We start from the raw sequence: 16,873 nt of genomic DNA, 5'->3' as shown, positions 1-16,873 counted from the left end.
TCTTCGAAGCCCTCTACTTACATTATGTAGATGGGAGAAACTCTTCGAAGCCTTCTACTGACATTACGTAGATAGGAGAACCTCTTCAAAGCCCTCTACTGACATTATGTAGACGAGAGAACCTCTTTGAAGCCCTCTACTGACATTATGTATATGGGAGAACCTCTTTGAAGCCCTCTACTGATACTATGTTGATGGGAGAACCTGTTCGAAGCCCTCTACTAACATGTAGATGGGAGAACCTCTTTGAAGCACTCTACTGACATTATGTAGATGGGAGAACCTCTTCGAAGCCCTCTACTTACATTATGTAGATGGGAGAAACTCTTCAAAGCCTTCTACTGACATTACGTAGATAGGGGAACCTCTTTGAAGCCCTCTACTGACATTATGTATATGGGAGAACCTCTTTGAAACCCTCTACTGATACTATGTTGATGGGAGAACCTGTTCAAACCCTCTACTAACATGTAGATGGGAGAACCTCTTTGAACCACTCTACTGACATTATGTAGATGGGAGAACCTCGTCGAAGAGCTCTACTGACATTATGTAGATGGGAGAAATTAGTTGAAGCCCTCTACTGACATGTAGATGGGAGAACCTCGTTGAGGCCCTATACTATGTAGATGGGAGAACCTCTTCAAATCCATCTACTGACATTATATAGCTAGAAGCTCCTCCCGACACCCTCTATTGACATCAGGTCAATGGAAGAACCTTCTCGGGCCCTGTACCAACAATGTGTCTGTAGAAGAACCCCCTCAAGCCTTTTGGTGACAACATGTAGGTGGAGACACCTGTTCAAGAACTTCACATATGAGCTGTTAAACTCTTACAACAAACTTTCACAAATGGCAAAAGCCTTCATCTTTTCAAGCTGAAACACATCTTTGTCCGCAGCACATAGCAGACACATGCCTTTCAGCATCATCAAGGGTCTATTTTGACGTGTTTATGGGCACATTTGTGCAATGAGATCTTAGTTTGCTCGAGTGATTAAACCTCGTCTCCTCAGGATGTATAGTTTAATAACAGGCAGCACTGTCTGTCATGGGGTATCTTCAATTAGGGCTCCATGGAAGTCACATCAGAGGAAAACCTGTGTTCAGCGACGTCAAGAAATTTGAAGGACTTTCCAGTGATGTATGTACCCTCTTTGGATCATTCCTGTGGGGTGTACAGTATTTCATGGGGGAGGGGAGAGGCATACATGCCACAGCAGTCAGTGGTGCCTGAGCACTCAGTACCCCCAGGTCCTGTCTGTCATTCGCAGAAGTCACGCTTTACAATCACCGTGGACACTCACGCGTGGCTGCAGCGGCGGCTTGAGGCAAAGTCACCACAACTCCTCTTGAACCTGGGCACTTTCTGGGGTCATGTTTAAGTAACATTTTCAAATAATGACTTCTCAAAATAACAACCAGAACATGAAGAGTAAGCCTAAAAAATAACATTTATTAAAATAAATCCTGCATTTGTATTTTCGTACACTATTATAAGATGGCCGAACATGCAGCAATCCTCAGCAGCAGTGGAGTATAGTTTGGGGTGACCCTGGACCTGGCTGGAATAGAAGAGTGGGTCAGATTTTGAGTGGGGGCTCTGCTTCCCTTCCACCTGCAGCTGCCAAAGGAGGGAGGCAGAGAGTACCTGCTTGCCTGGGCGCTGGGGCAGGTAGGTGCATGCTGAGGGAAGGAGGGAGGCAGAGAATACATGCTTGACTGGGCGCTGGGGCAGGTACGTGCATGCTGAGGGAAGCAGGGAGGCAGAGAGTACCTGCTTGCCTGGGCGCTGGGGCAGGTAGGTGCATGCTGAGGGAAGGAGGGAGGCAGAGAATACATGCTTGACTGGGCGCTGGGGCAGGTACGTGCATGCTGAGGGAAGCAGGGAGGCAGAGAGTACATGCTTGCCTGGACGCTGTGGCAGGTAGGTGCATGCTGAGGGAAGGAGGGAGGCAGAGAGTACCTGCTTGCCTGGGCGCTGGGGCAGGTAGGTGCATGCTGAGGGAAGGAGGGAGGTAGAGAGCACATGCTTACCTGGGCGCTAGGGCAGGTAGGTGCATGCTGAGAGAAGGAGGGAGGCAGAGAGCACATGCTTACCTGGGCGCTAGGGCAGGTAGGTGCATGCTGAGGGAAGGAGGGAGGCAGAGAGCACATGCTTACCTGGGCGCTAGGGCAGGTAGGTGCATGCTGAGGGAAGGAGGGAGGCAGAGAGTACATGCTTGCCTGGGCGCTGGGGCAGGTAGGTGCATGCTGAGGGAAGGAGGGAGGCAGAGAGTACCTGCTTGCCTGGGCGCTGGGGCAGGTAGGTGCATGCTGAGGGAAGGAGGAAGGCAGAGAGTACCTGCTTGCCTGGGCGCTGGGGCAGGTAGGTGCATGCTGAGGGAAGGAGGGAGGTAGAGAGTACATGCTTGCCTGGGTGCTGGGGCAGGTAGGTGCATGCTGAGGGAAGGAGGGAGGCAGAGAATACCTGCTTGCCTGGGCGCTGGGGCAGGTAGGTGCATGCTGAGGGAAGGAGGGAGGCAGAGAGTGCATGCTTGCCTGGGCGCTGGGGCAGGTAGGTGCATGCTGAGGGAAGGAGGGAGGCAGAGAGTACATGCTTGCCTGGGCGCTGGGGCAGGTAGGTGCATGCTGAGTGGAAGAGGGAGGCAGAGAGTACATGCTTGCCTGGGCGCTGGGGCAGGTAGGTGCATGCTGAGGGAAGGAAGGAGGCAGAGAGTACATGCTTGCCTGGGCACTGGGGTAGGTAGGTGCATGCTGAGGGAAGGAGGGAGGCAGAGAGTACATGCTTGCCTTGGCGCTGGGGCAGGAAGGTGCATGCTGAGGGAAGGAGGGAGGCAGAGAGTACCTGCTTGCCTGGGCGCTGGGGCAGGTAGGTGCATGCTGAGGGAAGGAGGGAGGCAGAGAGCACATGCTTGCCTGGGCGCTAAGGCAGGTAGATGCATGCTGAGGGAAGGAGGTAGGCAGAGAGTACATGCTTGCCTTGGCTCTGGGGCAGGTAGGTGCATGCTGAGGGAAGTAGGGAGGCAGAGAGTACATGCTTGCCTTGGCGCTGGGGCAGGTAGGTACATGCTGAGGGAAGGAGGGAGGCAGAGAGTACCTGCTTGCCTGGGCGCTAGGGCAGGTAGGTGCATGCTGAGAGTACATGCTTGCCTTGGCGCTGGGGCAGGTAGGTGCATGCTGAGGGAAGGAGGGAGGCAGAGAGTACCTGCTTGCCTGGGCGCTGGGGCAGGTAGGTGCATGCTGAGGGAAGGAGGGAAGCATAGAGTACCTGCTTGCCTGGGCGCTGGGGCAGGTAGGTGCATGCTGAGGGAAGGAGGGAGGCAGAGAGTACGTGCTTGCCTTGGCGCTGGGGCAGGTAGGTACATGCTGAGGGAAGGAGGGAGGCAGAGAGTACCTGCTTGCCTGGGCGCTGGGGCAGGTAGGTGCATGCTGAGAGTACATGCTTGCCTTGGCGCTGGGGCAGGTAGGTGCATGCTGAGGGAAGGAGGGAGGCAGAGAGTACCTGCTTGCCTGGGCGCTCGGGCAGGTAGGTGCATGCTGAGGGAAGGAGGGAGGCAGAGAGTACATGCTTGCCTGGGCGCTGGGACAGGTAGGTGCATGCTGAGGGAAGGAGGGAGGCAGAGAGTACTTGCTTGCCTGGGCGCTGTGGCAGGTAGGTGCATGCTGTGAGAAGTTGGCCTGATATATGATGTCACTAATTCTAGTGTACACCTTGTATCAGTCCAAACAACCCTTATGGTGATTGGTTGTAAAGTCAACCTTATAGACCAGCTATCCTAGTGATAGCATGGACAAGAGTAGTCTTAGGCTGAACTCTGAATGGCATGTGAAGCCAGCTGTTATACCGTATGTAATCCCTTGAATACCAAATGAAAGGACACCACAACAGATATATATAAAAATAGAATGTATTTATTCTAGTCAAACCCTCAGCACTCTTTATGAGATTCGAGGTAAGTACAACACAGTCTTATTTAAGCATACATTAAGTCACACAGGTAAGTAATACAGTTAGGCCCTAGGGGTCACGCAAACCATATACTAAGTAAGTGGTATAAGAACCACTGTCACGAACACAGGATAGGCCTAGGCCTAGGGAATCGCTGGGGCTACACTATACTACCAAAGGTTAGGAAGTGGGAGGCCCACGGGATTCAGGTGCAGAGTGGAAACACTCACGCGTAATGCTTAAAAGACGATAGAATTACTAGCAGTTAGAAATTAACAGTTTTAGGACACTTCTGGTATAGCTAGAAAGTCGAGACTCGGAAACTAGACCCTAGGATAGTCACTACCCTTGTGAGCACTGAAGTACTCAAGTTACTTAGCCCACGGGCTGCGGGTGCATAGGTGTGAACTTGCGTCGGGTTTCGTCGTTGACTTCTATGGATGCCTGAAGGAAAGTTGCTGACAGGCAGTCAGTGAAGAGTGTCCGATGGATCCCAAGGAGGGGATCAAGAAGGAAGGAACCTGCAAGCAGAAGGGACAGAGTCTAGGTCACCAGCCAGGAGCCGGGAAGGAACCAGGCGATGTCGTGAAGATGCAGGTGAAGAGGTGAAGCTTGTCGCAGCAGCCACGGGTACCAGGAGACGTCGAGGACGAACAGGACCAGGAGGTGAGCTGTCCCACGAAGGCTCTTGCTGTCGGCGCCGTCGATGTCTAGTCAGGACCCAACAAGCCTTGGCAAGCGGAACCCACGCAGAATGGAGGACTTGCTTCTGGTGCAGACCAGGAAGGTCTGGGGTGCTTCTCTTTCACAGAGGAGCGGGTGCCAGTCTGGAGGAGCCGGACCAGCAAGATGAAACAAAAGGTTGGTCGTCGCAGAGGCTACTAGCCAACGGGCCAGCAACCGGACAACATGTCGAGCAACACAGGTGCAGAAGGGCCCCACGCAGAACACGTGAAGTGTGGGGAGCTGGTCTTCTTTGCAGATGGTGCTCGGGAGTGGGGCTTCTCAATTCCCCAAGCACAGCCTCGAGGGAGTCTCGGAAGTCGCGCTAGTCAGTTACTAGCCACTTTTCCCAAGTCGCCGGTCCCACATCCCTCGTCACCTCCACGGGTCTCAGCTTCGCTGGAGATGTGGATCTGGTTCAGAGGTGTCTGGAAGTCTCGGCGCTGGTCAGTCTCTGCAGTCGTCCCTCGTAGGATTCAGTCGCAAAGCAAGCAGCGGTCGCTGGGTGGTGCCTGGTTGCCCAGGGTGGTCACTCCTTGGCCACAAGGGAGATTTCTTCAGTCTTCTTCCTGAGGTCGAATGTCGAAGGTCCAGAGTTTCTGTTCAAGTTGCAGATTCAGGTTAATCTAATTTAGCAGGGCTCAGCTACCTACTGATATACTGGGCTAGTGGGCTGGGCTACCTGCAAGGTCCCTCCTATGGGTGGGACCAGGAAGGGGAGTGGTTACACCCCCTTTCCTTTGTCCAGTTTCGCGCCAGAGCTGGGGCTGGAGTGCCCCAGCACCGGTTTGAACTGGACTATGCATGGAGCACCTTGTGTGCCCCAGGCATGTCTCATTCCTTTCAGCCCTCCCTGCCCCAATACACTAAAGTCTGTCTGGGGAGGTGCTAGCACCTCCCCAAGCAGGAATCCTATTGTCCAGGCCTCCCTGGCTGGGAGGGCTCCCAGCTGCAGGAGGTCTGACTCCCGTCTGTGGCAGCAGCATCCATTTTGTGATGCTGAGGCTTTGGTGAGAGTTAAACAGCAAAGTAGGATTTTAACATGTCTCTCCCTCTAGAAGGGAGGAATAATATCCTCATCACCAGAAATGGTATGGGGGTATTATTCCAAAGTGTTAGACACCTTACATGACATGTTTTGATAAAGCCAAACCATAGTTACCATAACCGTTTAAGATTATAAGGTACTTTAAGAGTATATGGTAGGCTATATCATAGAACAGCTATAAGGACATGGTTCCGAAAGCTGCAGACAGGCTCAGCTCATGCTAGAGCACCATCTCACATGTTACCAAGCACTCTGCCTCCAGGATTGTTAAGGCCTGCCATAGGAGTGGCTGATAGGTACACATGTGTCTATATATAAGGTAGGTATAGGAATACTACACCTAAGCAAGGGGTGATTACACGACCTTGCCCCAGCTGAGTGATCAGCCAGTTGTGTCATAATGGAAGGCCAGGCCAGGGGTGGCATAATACATGCTGCAGCCCCTGGTAGGCCTAGGGTACACCTATGCCCTGGGTACCTAGGGTACACTGTACAGGGTCCAATAAGGTGATCCCTACCAATTGGGTATGTACCTAGGGTACATGGAGTGATTTTCAAAGAGAGAGCAGACAGCCTGAGTCCCTGAATGGCAGGATCTCAGGCCAACTAAGTCGAAAAACCAGCTAGACACTAGGCAAAAAGTTGGGGGTAACCATAGTCAGATATTCACCTTCCTACACATGCTGAGGGAAGGAGGGAGGCAGAGAGTACCTGCTTGCCTGGGCACTGGGGCAGGTAGGTGCATGCTGAGGGAAGGAGGGAGGCAGAGAGCACATGCTTGCCTGGGCGCTGGGGCAGGTAGGTGCATGCTGAGGGAAGGAGGGAGGCAGAGAGCACCTGCTTGCCTGGGCGCTGGGGCAGGTAGGTGCATGCTGAGGGAAGGAGGCAGGCAGAGAGTACATGCTTGCCTGGGTGCTGGGGCAGGTAGGTGCATGCTGAGGGAAGGAGGGAGGCAGAGAGCGCATGCTTGCCTGGGCGCTGGGGCAGGTAGGTGCATGCTGAGGGAAGGAGGGAGGCAGAGAGTACCTGCTTGCCTGGGCGCTGGGGCAGGTAGGTGCATGCTGAGGGAAGGAGGGAGGCAGAGAGTACCTGCTTGCTTGGGCCCTGGGGCAGATAGTTGCATGCTGAGGGAAGGAGGGAGGCAGAGAGTACATGCTTGCCTTGGCTCTGGGGCAGGTAGGTGCATGCTGAGGAAAGGAGGGAGGCAGAGAGTACTTTCTTGCCTGGGCGCTGGGCCAGGTAGGTGCATGCTGAGAGAAGGAGGGAAAGTAAAAGAAGGGGGCCTTCCTTTACGATGCGTCAGATGAAGCAACACCCCTAGGCGGCTCTCAATACTGTACTATCGCTTTCCAAAGAGCTTATTTTTCCTTAATAATAAGAGTGGATTAGAAATCAAAGCGAGGACCCTTCAAATAATGTCACCCTTGGCCCCACAAAGCTTCCCCGATGCCTGTTGCTAAAATAACTTTAGACACTTTCTGTTTTCATTGCACAGCATGGGCTGGATTACAAATTGTGCCCTTGGGGGTGCAACGGGCGTGCCTGCTTTGGGCTCCAATGGGTACAATAGTATTACTGAATGGCCTCGGGTGCTTGCCGGCCTCTTCTGTAATACTGATAGCGCTGGCACACATGTATCTTGAGTGGGCGTACCTTTATTTGCATTGGGGTGTGGCCCCATGTAAATGAGGAAATCACATTGAGTATGCACTTCTGTTGTAGTATGAACAACACAAAAAGGTGGCGTGCTGTCCGTGTGCCCCCCGAGGGCAGCCCCCTGGAGGGACAAAAGGGGGTCCCATTGACCCCACCTATCTCCCTGATGGCTTTAATAATTATCAGAGGTGGCCCCTACTATTGCCTGACATACCTCTGCACATGGCATAACAGCCACACACGTACTTAGACCCCAGGTAGTTGTGCTTCATTCTCTGTGGTCATTTCCTTGACCTTATGCTCATTCCGGCACTTAAGGAATTGGTTCCATTCTGACCCTCACCCACACACTTTAAAACCTGTTCTCCTATGACCCCATGTCCGTTCTGTCTTTTGGCCTTTTTGCTTTCGGATTATCCACATGGTACCTTGCCAAGAACGTAGGAGTGGCCCCTTTTTCTTAATATTTGCTCCTCCTGCCATCCGGATCGTTCTCCCTCCAACTTGATATATCCATTCCTTCTCGACCGTTTTTTCAATGTAGAAACGGCCCATATCTTTTAGACCATAATCACCCTGAATTTACTCGTGTGATTGGACTGTTGGCCTATTCTTTTTGCCTATTTTCTTCCTGGACCATAGACCCTGCTCTCATGCTCGGGGTTTTCAAATTGCCTGGTTACATTTTTCATACCGTTAACATATCTGCACTCGATGGCCCTTTAACCGTGGCCCTGTCCTTATGCCTCATTTTTCCATGTCCATGTTCTGTCCGAATCAGAATTGCAGCCTCCGACCGTCATCGTAACTCGCTTTCCGACCTGGAGTGTACTTAACGCAGTAGATCGAGCTGCTGCACAGATTACGGACCGCAGTCATTGTACCTCGCGCATCGCGTTGGAATCAGGTAGCCAACTGGCCCGTCCTCAACGGTGAATGATTATGGCACACATAGGACTTTGTGGTGCGTCACTCTATTTGGCCGTAATTATCCAAACACTTTGTTCTTGCCCGATTGCAAAGATTACAACTGGAACGGTTTTACCCGGTTTTGCAGTATCAACACGCGCTACTTTAGTTATGTAACCCTCAGCCTGGCCTGTTTATTTGAACCCTCTTTCTACTTTATATTGGAACCTACATGTCCCAGTGTCTCATGCTGTACCACCAGGGCCGGACTGGCCGTGGCGGGCACCGGGCATTTCGGTGGGCCGTCAGGGTGTGGGCCTGCAATATCGGCCCCCGGTAACAAAATCGTCTGAAACCGGCCCTTGCAAACAGCTCGTCCGCACCCCCTCAGCCCCCGAGGGGTCCGGCCGAGCAGTGTGCCAGGGCCGGTTGCGGTTCTCAGTCCGGCCCTGCGCACCACTCGACCCATTACCATATCTGTTCGTTTCTTGCCGAACGAGGACCCGCGGCACCCGTATTCGTTCTAGCCTCGGCTGTATATATTTTTTCATTTATACATCACTTTGTGCCTTCACCTGGCTTTTTACCCATTTAAACATTCATCATACTTAGTCATTCAGGTCGAGGATGCAACCCCACCATGTCCTTATCCTATCAATAACCCTCTGTTGGTGAGGTCTGTAATCTAGCAGTTCCTCTCCTTCCGCTCTCATTCTATTTTTTTACTTTTTCTATCCTCGCAGACTTTATCCCAGATAAACATTAAAGAATAGATAACCTGGTGAGTAGAATCTACCCTTAATCAACCTTGATCCCATGATCCTGAATTTGGCCTCAGGGTGGCACAGAGCTTTGTCAATACACATTGCACCATTTTATCAGCTTTTGACTAACAAGAAGAGTCTCTGTCACACGAACATCCCTAGATCCATCTTTGATTGTAAACTGTTTGGTCCTTTGTTGATTAGCTATCCATAAGGCGAGACCATATCATATGAACAATTTTATGTATATTCCGGACCATCAACTGCGTGTACTCGATGCGGTCTACATGTCAACAATGTGAATTAGTTAAATGTACTTATTTGCCCACCGTACTCTACCTTTATAGCATGTATCACCAGGGATGATTACTCCAACCTCAATTGTTGATGTATACCGTATCTTAATATATTTTTCCTTATTTCTTCTTCCTTTTTTGCTTCTTAATCCTCTTCTACAAACTCACTATAATCACGGGTGCTTTTTCTCTGATGCATCGTTGATGTCCCCTATCGCACCAATATACATCTTTCATGGGGTACCTACCACGCTATTCCTTACCATCTCTTTGATACTGTGGTACCTTTTCACTTTTGTGTCAATGTATAATGTATAACCACATCTATAACCCGCCTTGAGAAAGCCCTGGCCTGCTGGCCTTTGGGCGAAACGCGTGTCGGCTGTTCTTTACCTTTGAAAAAATCTGCGAGTCTGCTGAGTCAACCAAGACTCTAATTATAGCTAAAGACCTAAAAAACTGTAATGCTGTCAACAGAAGGAGGACAGTCCTCAAGACAAGGGACCCTTACAAAAGAAAATCCTTAAAAAAGGACAGATTCCCATCACTCACCGGAGTGAGTGAATAAAGAAGAAAAGACCACTCCAACAGAACACTTCACTCCTTGTACCTACCAGAATCTGGGATTAACCTATAAACCCATATGATAGTGAGGGCACAAATCCATCGAACACATGAAAATCTATCACATACCAAGTGGACTCTGGGTGAAACCACCAAATTGGCATGAGCCATAGCCAAGATTTGGGTCATGACAAACTGGGTGTGAACCCTGGTAGCCCCCATTAACAGAAAACACCACTGTTTTTTACTAGTCTGACTGGGATCCTGCTAATCAGGACCCCAGTCTATCTGCTTTCTCCTTAAACTGTTGTGTTATGTACTTGGTTGAGTAAACCCCAGATTGGATACTGGGGCACCCTTGTCAGTCCCTCGTATATGGTACCCATGTACCCAGAGCATAGGTACCAGGGGTACTAGATAAAAACGTGATACAAAAAAGGGGTATACCTTCTGAACGTTTTTGATTCAGTTTTACCCACACCAAACTGCCAACATGTTTCGGCCACAACTAGAGCCTTCACCGGTCTGGGACCTTCTTCAGGGTTAGAATTACTACTCTAGGGGGTCCGTGCTCTAAAAAAACTGCATGTATTTCATGCGTACGAGGCCTAATGCTCTCAATGTTTCTTTCAATTTTCCAGTAGTTTTTCTACTGGGTGACACTATTAGGCATCATGCGGGTCAGAAGGTTGGTGCTGTCTTATAGTAACACATTCTTCAAAGAACAGGCACCGTGTGTGTACCTATCGTCTGCCGTCCTGCCTGCGAGTGATTATTACGTTAGCCTTGGGAGCACGGGAACTGGACCTGTTTCTTTTTTAGTTCCCCGTCCCCCCTCTTTGTGTGTTTTGTGAAAAAGTGGGGGTAACCATGAAAGCAGATCCTACTTTTCTACAGATGGTCTTAGATTTGAACAGCTTTAACAAGTAGTTTCTGCACTGGCCGTTAGGTGGCAGAGTTTCCTAGCTGTTGTGAGGAGAGAGGGCGGAACAAGGGCCACCCAAGACCCTATAAAGTAATGTTATCTTTTCTGTGTCTTTCAGTTGATGGTTTTCCAAAGGGCCACACTCTTATGGTTTGTACTAATCCGTCCCTCTCGCCTTCTCTTTCCCTCTTCATCCCCCCCCACTCTCCCCTCAGGTTTCACCCAGGGGGAGCACTACTGGGAGATTGAATTCCTGGAACCGCCATACGGACTGTCCGTGATGCTGGGAATAGGGACGCCACAGGCGCTGTTGCATGCTGGGAATTACACATACATTGACCTGCTGGGTATGTTAAGGAACTTTTGCTCAATCTTATAAAATTATCGGTGTGCATGGGTACCAGGAATGATGTAATGGTATTTGTATAGCGCTTATTACCCCTGATGAGGAAATGAAATGCTTTTCGACGAGTAGCATGCTATTACGGAACCCAAAGCGGATTAGTGATGGGTTGGTATAGGGAAATCGAAGCTGTTGATTCGAGCTCTGGACATGTGAGTCTATTAGTTGGATTGAATAGAATAAAGGAGTGATAGAGGAAGGAGCATTTTAGAAAGAGCTATTTGGGATATCATAGTAGAAAAATGAGGTGTGGGACGTGTGTAGAAAACATTGTATGTTAAGTCTGTGGTTCGGCAACCCTCAAAAGAAGTCTTGCCTATCGGGGGCTGGGGAGCAGGAGAACTCTTGACCGACCTGCCTTTTACAACCTTTCTCTTGTGAGGCAGTGTCTGTCTGTGAATGGTGCTGTCCGCGTCTGGCTGGCCTCTCAAAGCTGAACTCAACACAAGAGTGACTCTGTTGTAGCTTATAAGCCTTTCAGGGGGAGAGACAGCTGACATGTGACTGACTCTGTTCTTGCTCATGAAACTTTCAGCAGAAGAGGCTTCTGACATTTGACTGACCATGTCCTAGCCCATGAACGTTTCAACGACAGAGGCAGCTGACATGTGACCGACTCTGTTCTAGCCCATGAACCTTACAGCAGCGGAGGGTTCTGACATGTGCTGACTCTGTTCTAGCCCATGAACCTTGCAGAGGCAGCTGACATGTGATTGACTGTGTTCAAGTTAGCTAATGAAGCTTGCAGAGTCTGCTAACGTGAATGACTATATTCTAACAAATGAACCTTTCAGCGGCAAAGGCTTCTGACATATGAGTGCCCTTATTCTAGCCCTTTACCTTTACAGAGGCTGCTGACATGTGACTGACTCTGTTTTAGCCCATGAACCTTTCAGTGGCAGCAGCTGCTGACACGTGACTAACTCTATTCTAGCCCTTGAACTTTGCATAGGTAGTTGATGTGGCCTGACAGCTGTGGTCTTGATGTGTCGTGTAGTTCTTAGGACCTGAGGGCCTGGTGTGCAGACAGACTCTGGAGACCCCCACAGGATGAGTCAGCCGTTAGAGCAGCTAGCTCTACGATGCCACTAGCACCCCGTGTATCCTACAGTGGTGGAGGTATTTTCTGGCAACCAATGAACATGACAACCCTGATTCCTCAGGTGTCGTGGAAAACAATACAGTATCTTTCGCTCAGTCACTCGTGCTTACTTTTCTCAGGGTACACAAAGAATGACGATTGGAACGGTTTTAATAATTATTTATTGATCAAGTGTCAGTGAAACATATTAGCTGCGACAATCAAAAGACAGGAGCAGACAAATGTGATCGCTAGTACCAATATTGTAAATAGCAGCTACATTTCTGCAATAGTGCTGATAAGATGAATAAAACCAGATTGTGAGAAGTTGGCCTGATGTATGATGTCACTAGTTCTAGTGTACACCTTATATCAGTCCAAATACCCTTATGGTGATTGGTTGTAAAGTCAACCTTATAGACCAGCTATCCTAGTGGTAGCATGGACAAGAGCAGTCTTAGGCTAAACTCTGAATGGCATGTGAAGCCAGCTGTGATACCATATATAATCCCTTGAATACCAAATGAAAGGACACCACAACAGATATATATATAAAATAAAGTGCATTTATTCTAGTCAAACCCTCAGCACTCTTTATGAGATTAGAGGTAAGTACAACACAGTCTTATTTAAGCATACATTAAGTCACACAGGTAAGTAATACAGTTAGGCCCTAGGGGCCACGCAAACCATATACTAAGTAAGTGGTATAAGGACCACTGTCACGGAAATAGAATAGGCCTAGGCCTAGGGAATCGCTGGGGCTACACTACACTAGCGTTAGTTAGGAAGTGGGAGGCCCACGGGATTCGTGTGCAGAGTGGAAACACTCACGCGTAATGCGTAAAAGTCAATAGCAATAGTACAGTTTAGAAAACGGTAGATTTAGGACACTTCCGGAGTAGCTAGGAAGTTGAGACTTGAAAACTAGACACTAGGATAGTCACTATCCTGATGAGCACCGGAGTACCCAAGTTACCTAGCCCACAGGCTGCGGGTGCATAGGGGTGAAGATGCGTCGTTTTCGTCGTCGACTCCTATGGATGCCTGAAGAAAGATGCTGACAGGCAGTCAGTGAAGAGTGTCCGGTGGATCCCAAGGCTGGGATCAAGAAGAGAAGAAACCTGCAAGCAGAAGGGACAGAGTCAAGGTCACTAGCCAGTGACCACGTGGAACCAGGAAGGAACCAGGCGATGTCGTGAAGATTGCAGGTGAAGGTGAAGCTTGTCGCTGCAGCCAGGAGGACCAGGAAGCGTCGAGGACGACCAGGACCAGGAGGCGAGCTGTCCCACGAAGGCTCTTGCTGTCGGCGGCGGCGAAGTTGGACTAGGACTCACCAAGCCTTGGCAAGCGGAACCCACGAAGAACGAAGGACTTGCTTCTGGTGCAGACCAGGAAGGTCTGGGGTGCTTCTTCTTTGCAGAGAAGCGGGAGCCAGTCTGGAGGAGCCAAACCAGCGCAGAAGATTTCAGGGTGCGTCGTCACAAAGGCCACTAGCCAGCGGGCAAGCAACCGGACAGACGCGGCAAGCAGGAAAATGCTGAAGGGCCCCACGCAGGACTCGTGGAGTGTGGGGGGCTGATCTTCGGTGCAGATGGTGCTTGGGGTTGGGGCTTCTCAATCCCCGGTGCACAACTTCGAGGGTACCTCAGAAGCTGCGCTGTAAGTTACTAGCCACTTTTTCCAGGTAGCCGGTCCCACGTCGCTCGTCGCCTCCACGGATCTCAGCTCTGCTGCAGATGTGGATGAGGGTCGGAGAAGTCTGGAAGTCAAGGCTCTGGTCGGGCTCTGCAGTCGGTTCCTCGTAGAACGGTCGCAAAGCAAAGGGTAGTCTCTTGATGGTGCCTGTTTGCACAGGGTAGCCACTCCTTGGCTACAAGGGAGATTCTTCAGTCTTCTTCTTTCGTCGAATGTCGAAGGTCCAGAGTTTCTGTTCAGTTTTGCAGGTTCAGGATAATCTAAAGTCTTGAGGCCCAACTCCCACTCTTATACTAATCTGGGGGGCTGGGATACCTGCTAGGTCACGCCTTATGGGTGGGACCTGGGAGGGGGTGGTTACACCCACTTCCCTTTGTCCAGTTTCGCGCCAGAGCTGGGGCTGGAGTGCCCCAGCACCGGTTTGAACTGGACTATGCAAGGAACACCTTGTGTGCCCCAGGCATGTCTCATTCCTTTCAGCCCACCCTGCCCCAATACACTAAAGGCTGTCTGGGGAGGTGCTAGCACCTCCCCAAGCAAGAAACCTATTGTCCAGGCCTCCCTGGCTGGGATCACTCCCAGCAGCAGGAGGTCAGACTTGTGTCTGTGGCAGCAGCATCCATTTTGTGATGCTGAGGCTTTGGTTAGAGTTAAACAGCAAAGTAGGATTTTAACATGTCTCTCCCTCTAGAAGGGAGGGATAATATCCTCATCACCAGAAATGGTATGGGGGTATTATTCCAAAGTGTTAGACACCTTACATGACATGTTTTGATAAAGCCAAACCATAGTTACCATAACCGTTTAAGATTATAAGGCACTTTAAGAGTATATGGTAGGCTATATCATAGAACAGCTATAAGGACATGGTTCCGAAAGCTGCAGACAGGCTCAGCTCATGCTAGAGCACCATCTCACATGTTACCAAGCACTCTGCCTCCAGGATTGTTAAGGCCTGCCATAGGAGTGGCTGAAAGGTACACATGTGTCTATATTAAGGGTAGATATAGGTATACTATATCTAAGCAAGGGGTGATTACACGACCTTGCCCCAGCTGAGTGATCAGCCAGTTGTGTCTGATTGGAAGGCCAGACCAGGGGTGGCATAACACATGCTGCAGCCCCTGGGAGGCCTAGGGTACACCTATGCCCTGGGTACCTAGGGTACACTGTACAGGGTCCAATAAGGTGATCCTTACCAATTGTGTATGTACCTAGGGTACATGGAGTCCATTTTACAGAGAGAGCAGACAGCCTGAGACCCTGAATGGCAGGATCTCAGGCCAACTAAGTCGAAAAACCAGCTAGACACTAGGCAAAAAGTTGGGGGTAACCATAGTCAGATATCCACCTTCCTACACAACCCCCCCCCCAAACGAAAGGAGATAAGGCTGGCCTTGACAAGGTAAGCCTCTATTGCCTGAGTGGCCATATAAGGAAGAACCAGCACTGGCATGGTTACCCCCTGTCTCATGGTCCACTAAGCAATCCCTCATCCTAAAGATATCATAGGGTCTCCACCATAGGGAATCTCTACCTTTGGTGTGTCTTTGCAAAGTAAAAGGCTGGTGTGGAGATGGAGTACTGAAGTGAGTGTCCTCAAAGTGAGGCCTCAGCTTCCTCCAATCATCCTCCACCATGGATGCCTTTCTTTCTCTAACTGAGTTGCACTGTGCTCTCAGGGTCAGCCTCTGGCTACCTAAAGCTGGAGGCTGGGTCCCTTTTGTGGGCTTACTGGAGGGACAGGTCAGGTTTGGGGCCCTAAGGTCCCATGTTTGCCTGTGCCCAACAGAATCCCTCTGGGGGAGGTCCCTAACTACCTGTGAAGGGGATCCCTCAGGAATGTTTTTACCCATCACCTGGCTAGGGCTACTAGCCAGGCAATCCTCATTCTTTTGATGGGGGGGTTCTTGTGGACAGGGGCCCTCTTGGGGTCCACTGGCCTCCCTGACCTCTGCAGCCCTGGGCTGACTGAGGCAGGGTAGAGAGAGGCAGGCTACCTGCACCAGACTGGGTCCCACCTTGGAAGGGGCCACTGACATCAGAGGCTCTGCCAGGCCAGGCCTGGCTACCTCTGGGGCAGTTCCTTCACAAGGGGTGAGGTCAGATCCCTGAGGAGGCTGACCTTTTCCTACTGTCTGGGGAGAGGGAGACTTTTCTTCCTCCCCACTACTCTCTGTTTGTGTGGAGTGATCCATAGTTTCAGGCTTCACTACACCTATATCAGTCTGAGTATGGGCTGAGACCATTACAGCCTTGCCAACCTTTTCAGGAAGGCACTCAGTTTGTGGTTGAGCTGTGACTGTCACAGCTCTGCCAATTTCTACAGGGAAGTCTGTCTGTGCCTGGGCTGTGGCTACCACTGCCCTTCCAACCTTTTCAGGGAGGAAATCTGCTTGGACAGGGGTTGTGACTGGCACAACCCCACTACCCTTTTGGGAAAGGCCTACCATTTTGGAATGGGTGTCTTGTTCAACTCCAGCCCAAGCTGAGAGTTCTAAGTCATTCCCCAGTAAGCAGTCCACAGGCAAGGTTGGAGACACTGCCACCCTTTTGGGGCCAGTGACACCTCCCCAGCTGAGACATACCTCTGCCATGGGATGACTGTTCTGTTTGCCATCAATGTTAGTCACCTGGTATGAGAAACCAGGCAAAAGCTGCTCAGAGGGAACTAGCCTATGGGCCACCATAGTGATGCTAGCTCCAGTGTCTCTGTAGGCCTCAGCTTTTCTACCATTGATGTAGGGTTCCTGTCTGTGCCTACCCAAAGTGTTGGGACAGGCAGTGAAGTTGGCAAACCCCATGCCACCATCACAGACAAGAGTAGCTGCTGTAGGGGAATTGGCTAAGCC

General features: G+C 50.6%; 1 protein-coding gene across 5 annotated transcripts in view; it reads left to right on the top strand.

The window, feature by feature from the left end:
- The window catches only part of LOC146859631 (SPRY domain-containing SOCS box protein 3-like), a 109,710-nt gene that overhangs the window by 28,970 nt on the left and 63,867 nt on the right, over nt 1–16,873 (top strand). For all 5 annotated transcript variants that reach the window (XR_014979324.1, XM_085646667.1, XM_085646665.1 and 2 more), the window contains exon 3: nt 11,055–11,186. Coding sequence is in view for 4 of the 5 variants with exons in the window: in XM_085646667.1 (XP_085502793.1) it covers nt 11,055–11,186 (132 nt within the window). In the remaining variant the exon portion in view is untranslated. The remainder of the gene's footprint in view (nt 1–11,054; nt 11,187–16,873) is intronic.

The sequence above is a fragment of the Triturus cristatus genome, chromosome 3_1 (genome assembly GCF_964204655.1).
Source record: "Triturus cristatus chromosome 3_1, aTriCri1.1, whole genome shotgun sequence".
In the NCBI taxonomy this organism is placed as follows: Eukaryota; Metazoa; Chordata; class Amphibia; order Caudata; family Salamandridae; genus Triturus; species Triturus cristatus.
Note: the sequence above shows the minus strand (reverse complement) of the source record. Positions and strands in the feature narration are given on the sequence as shown.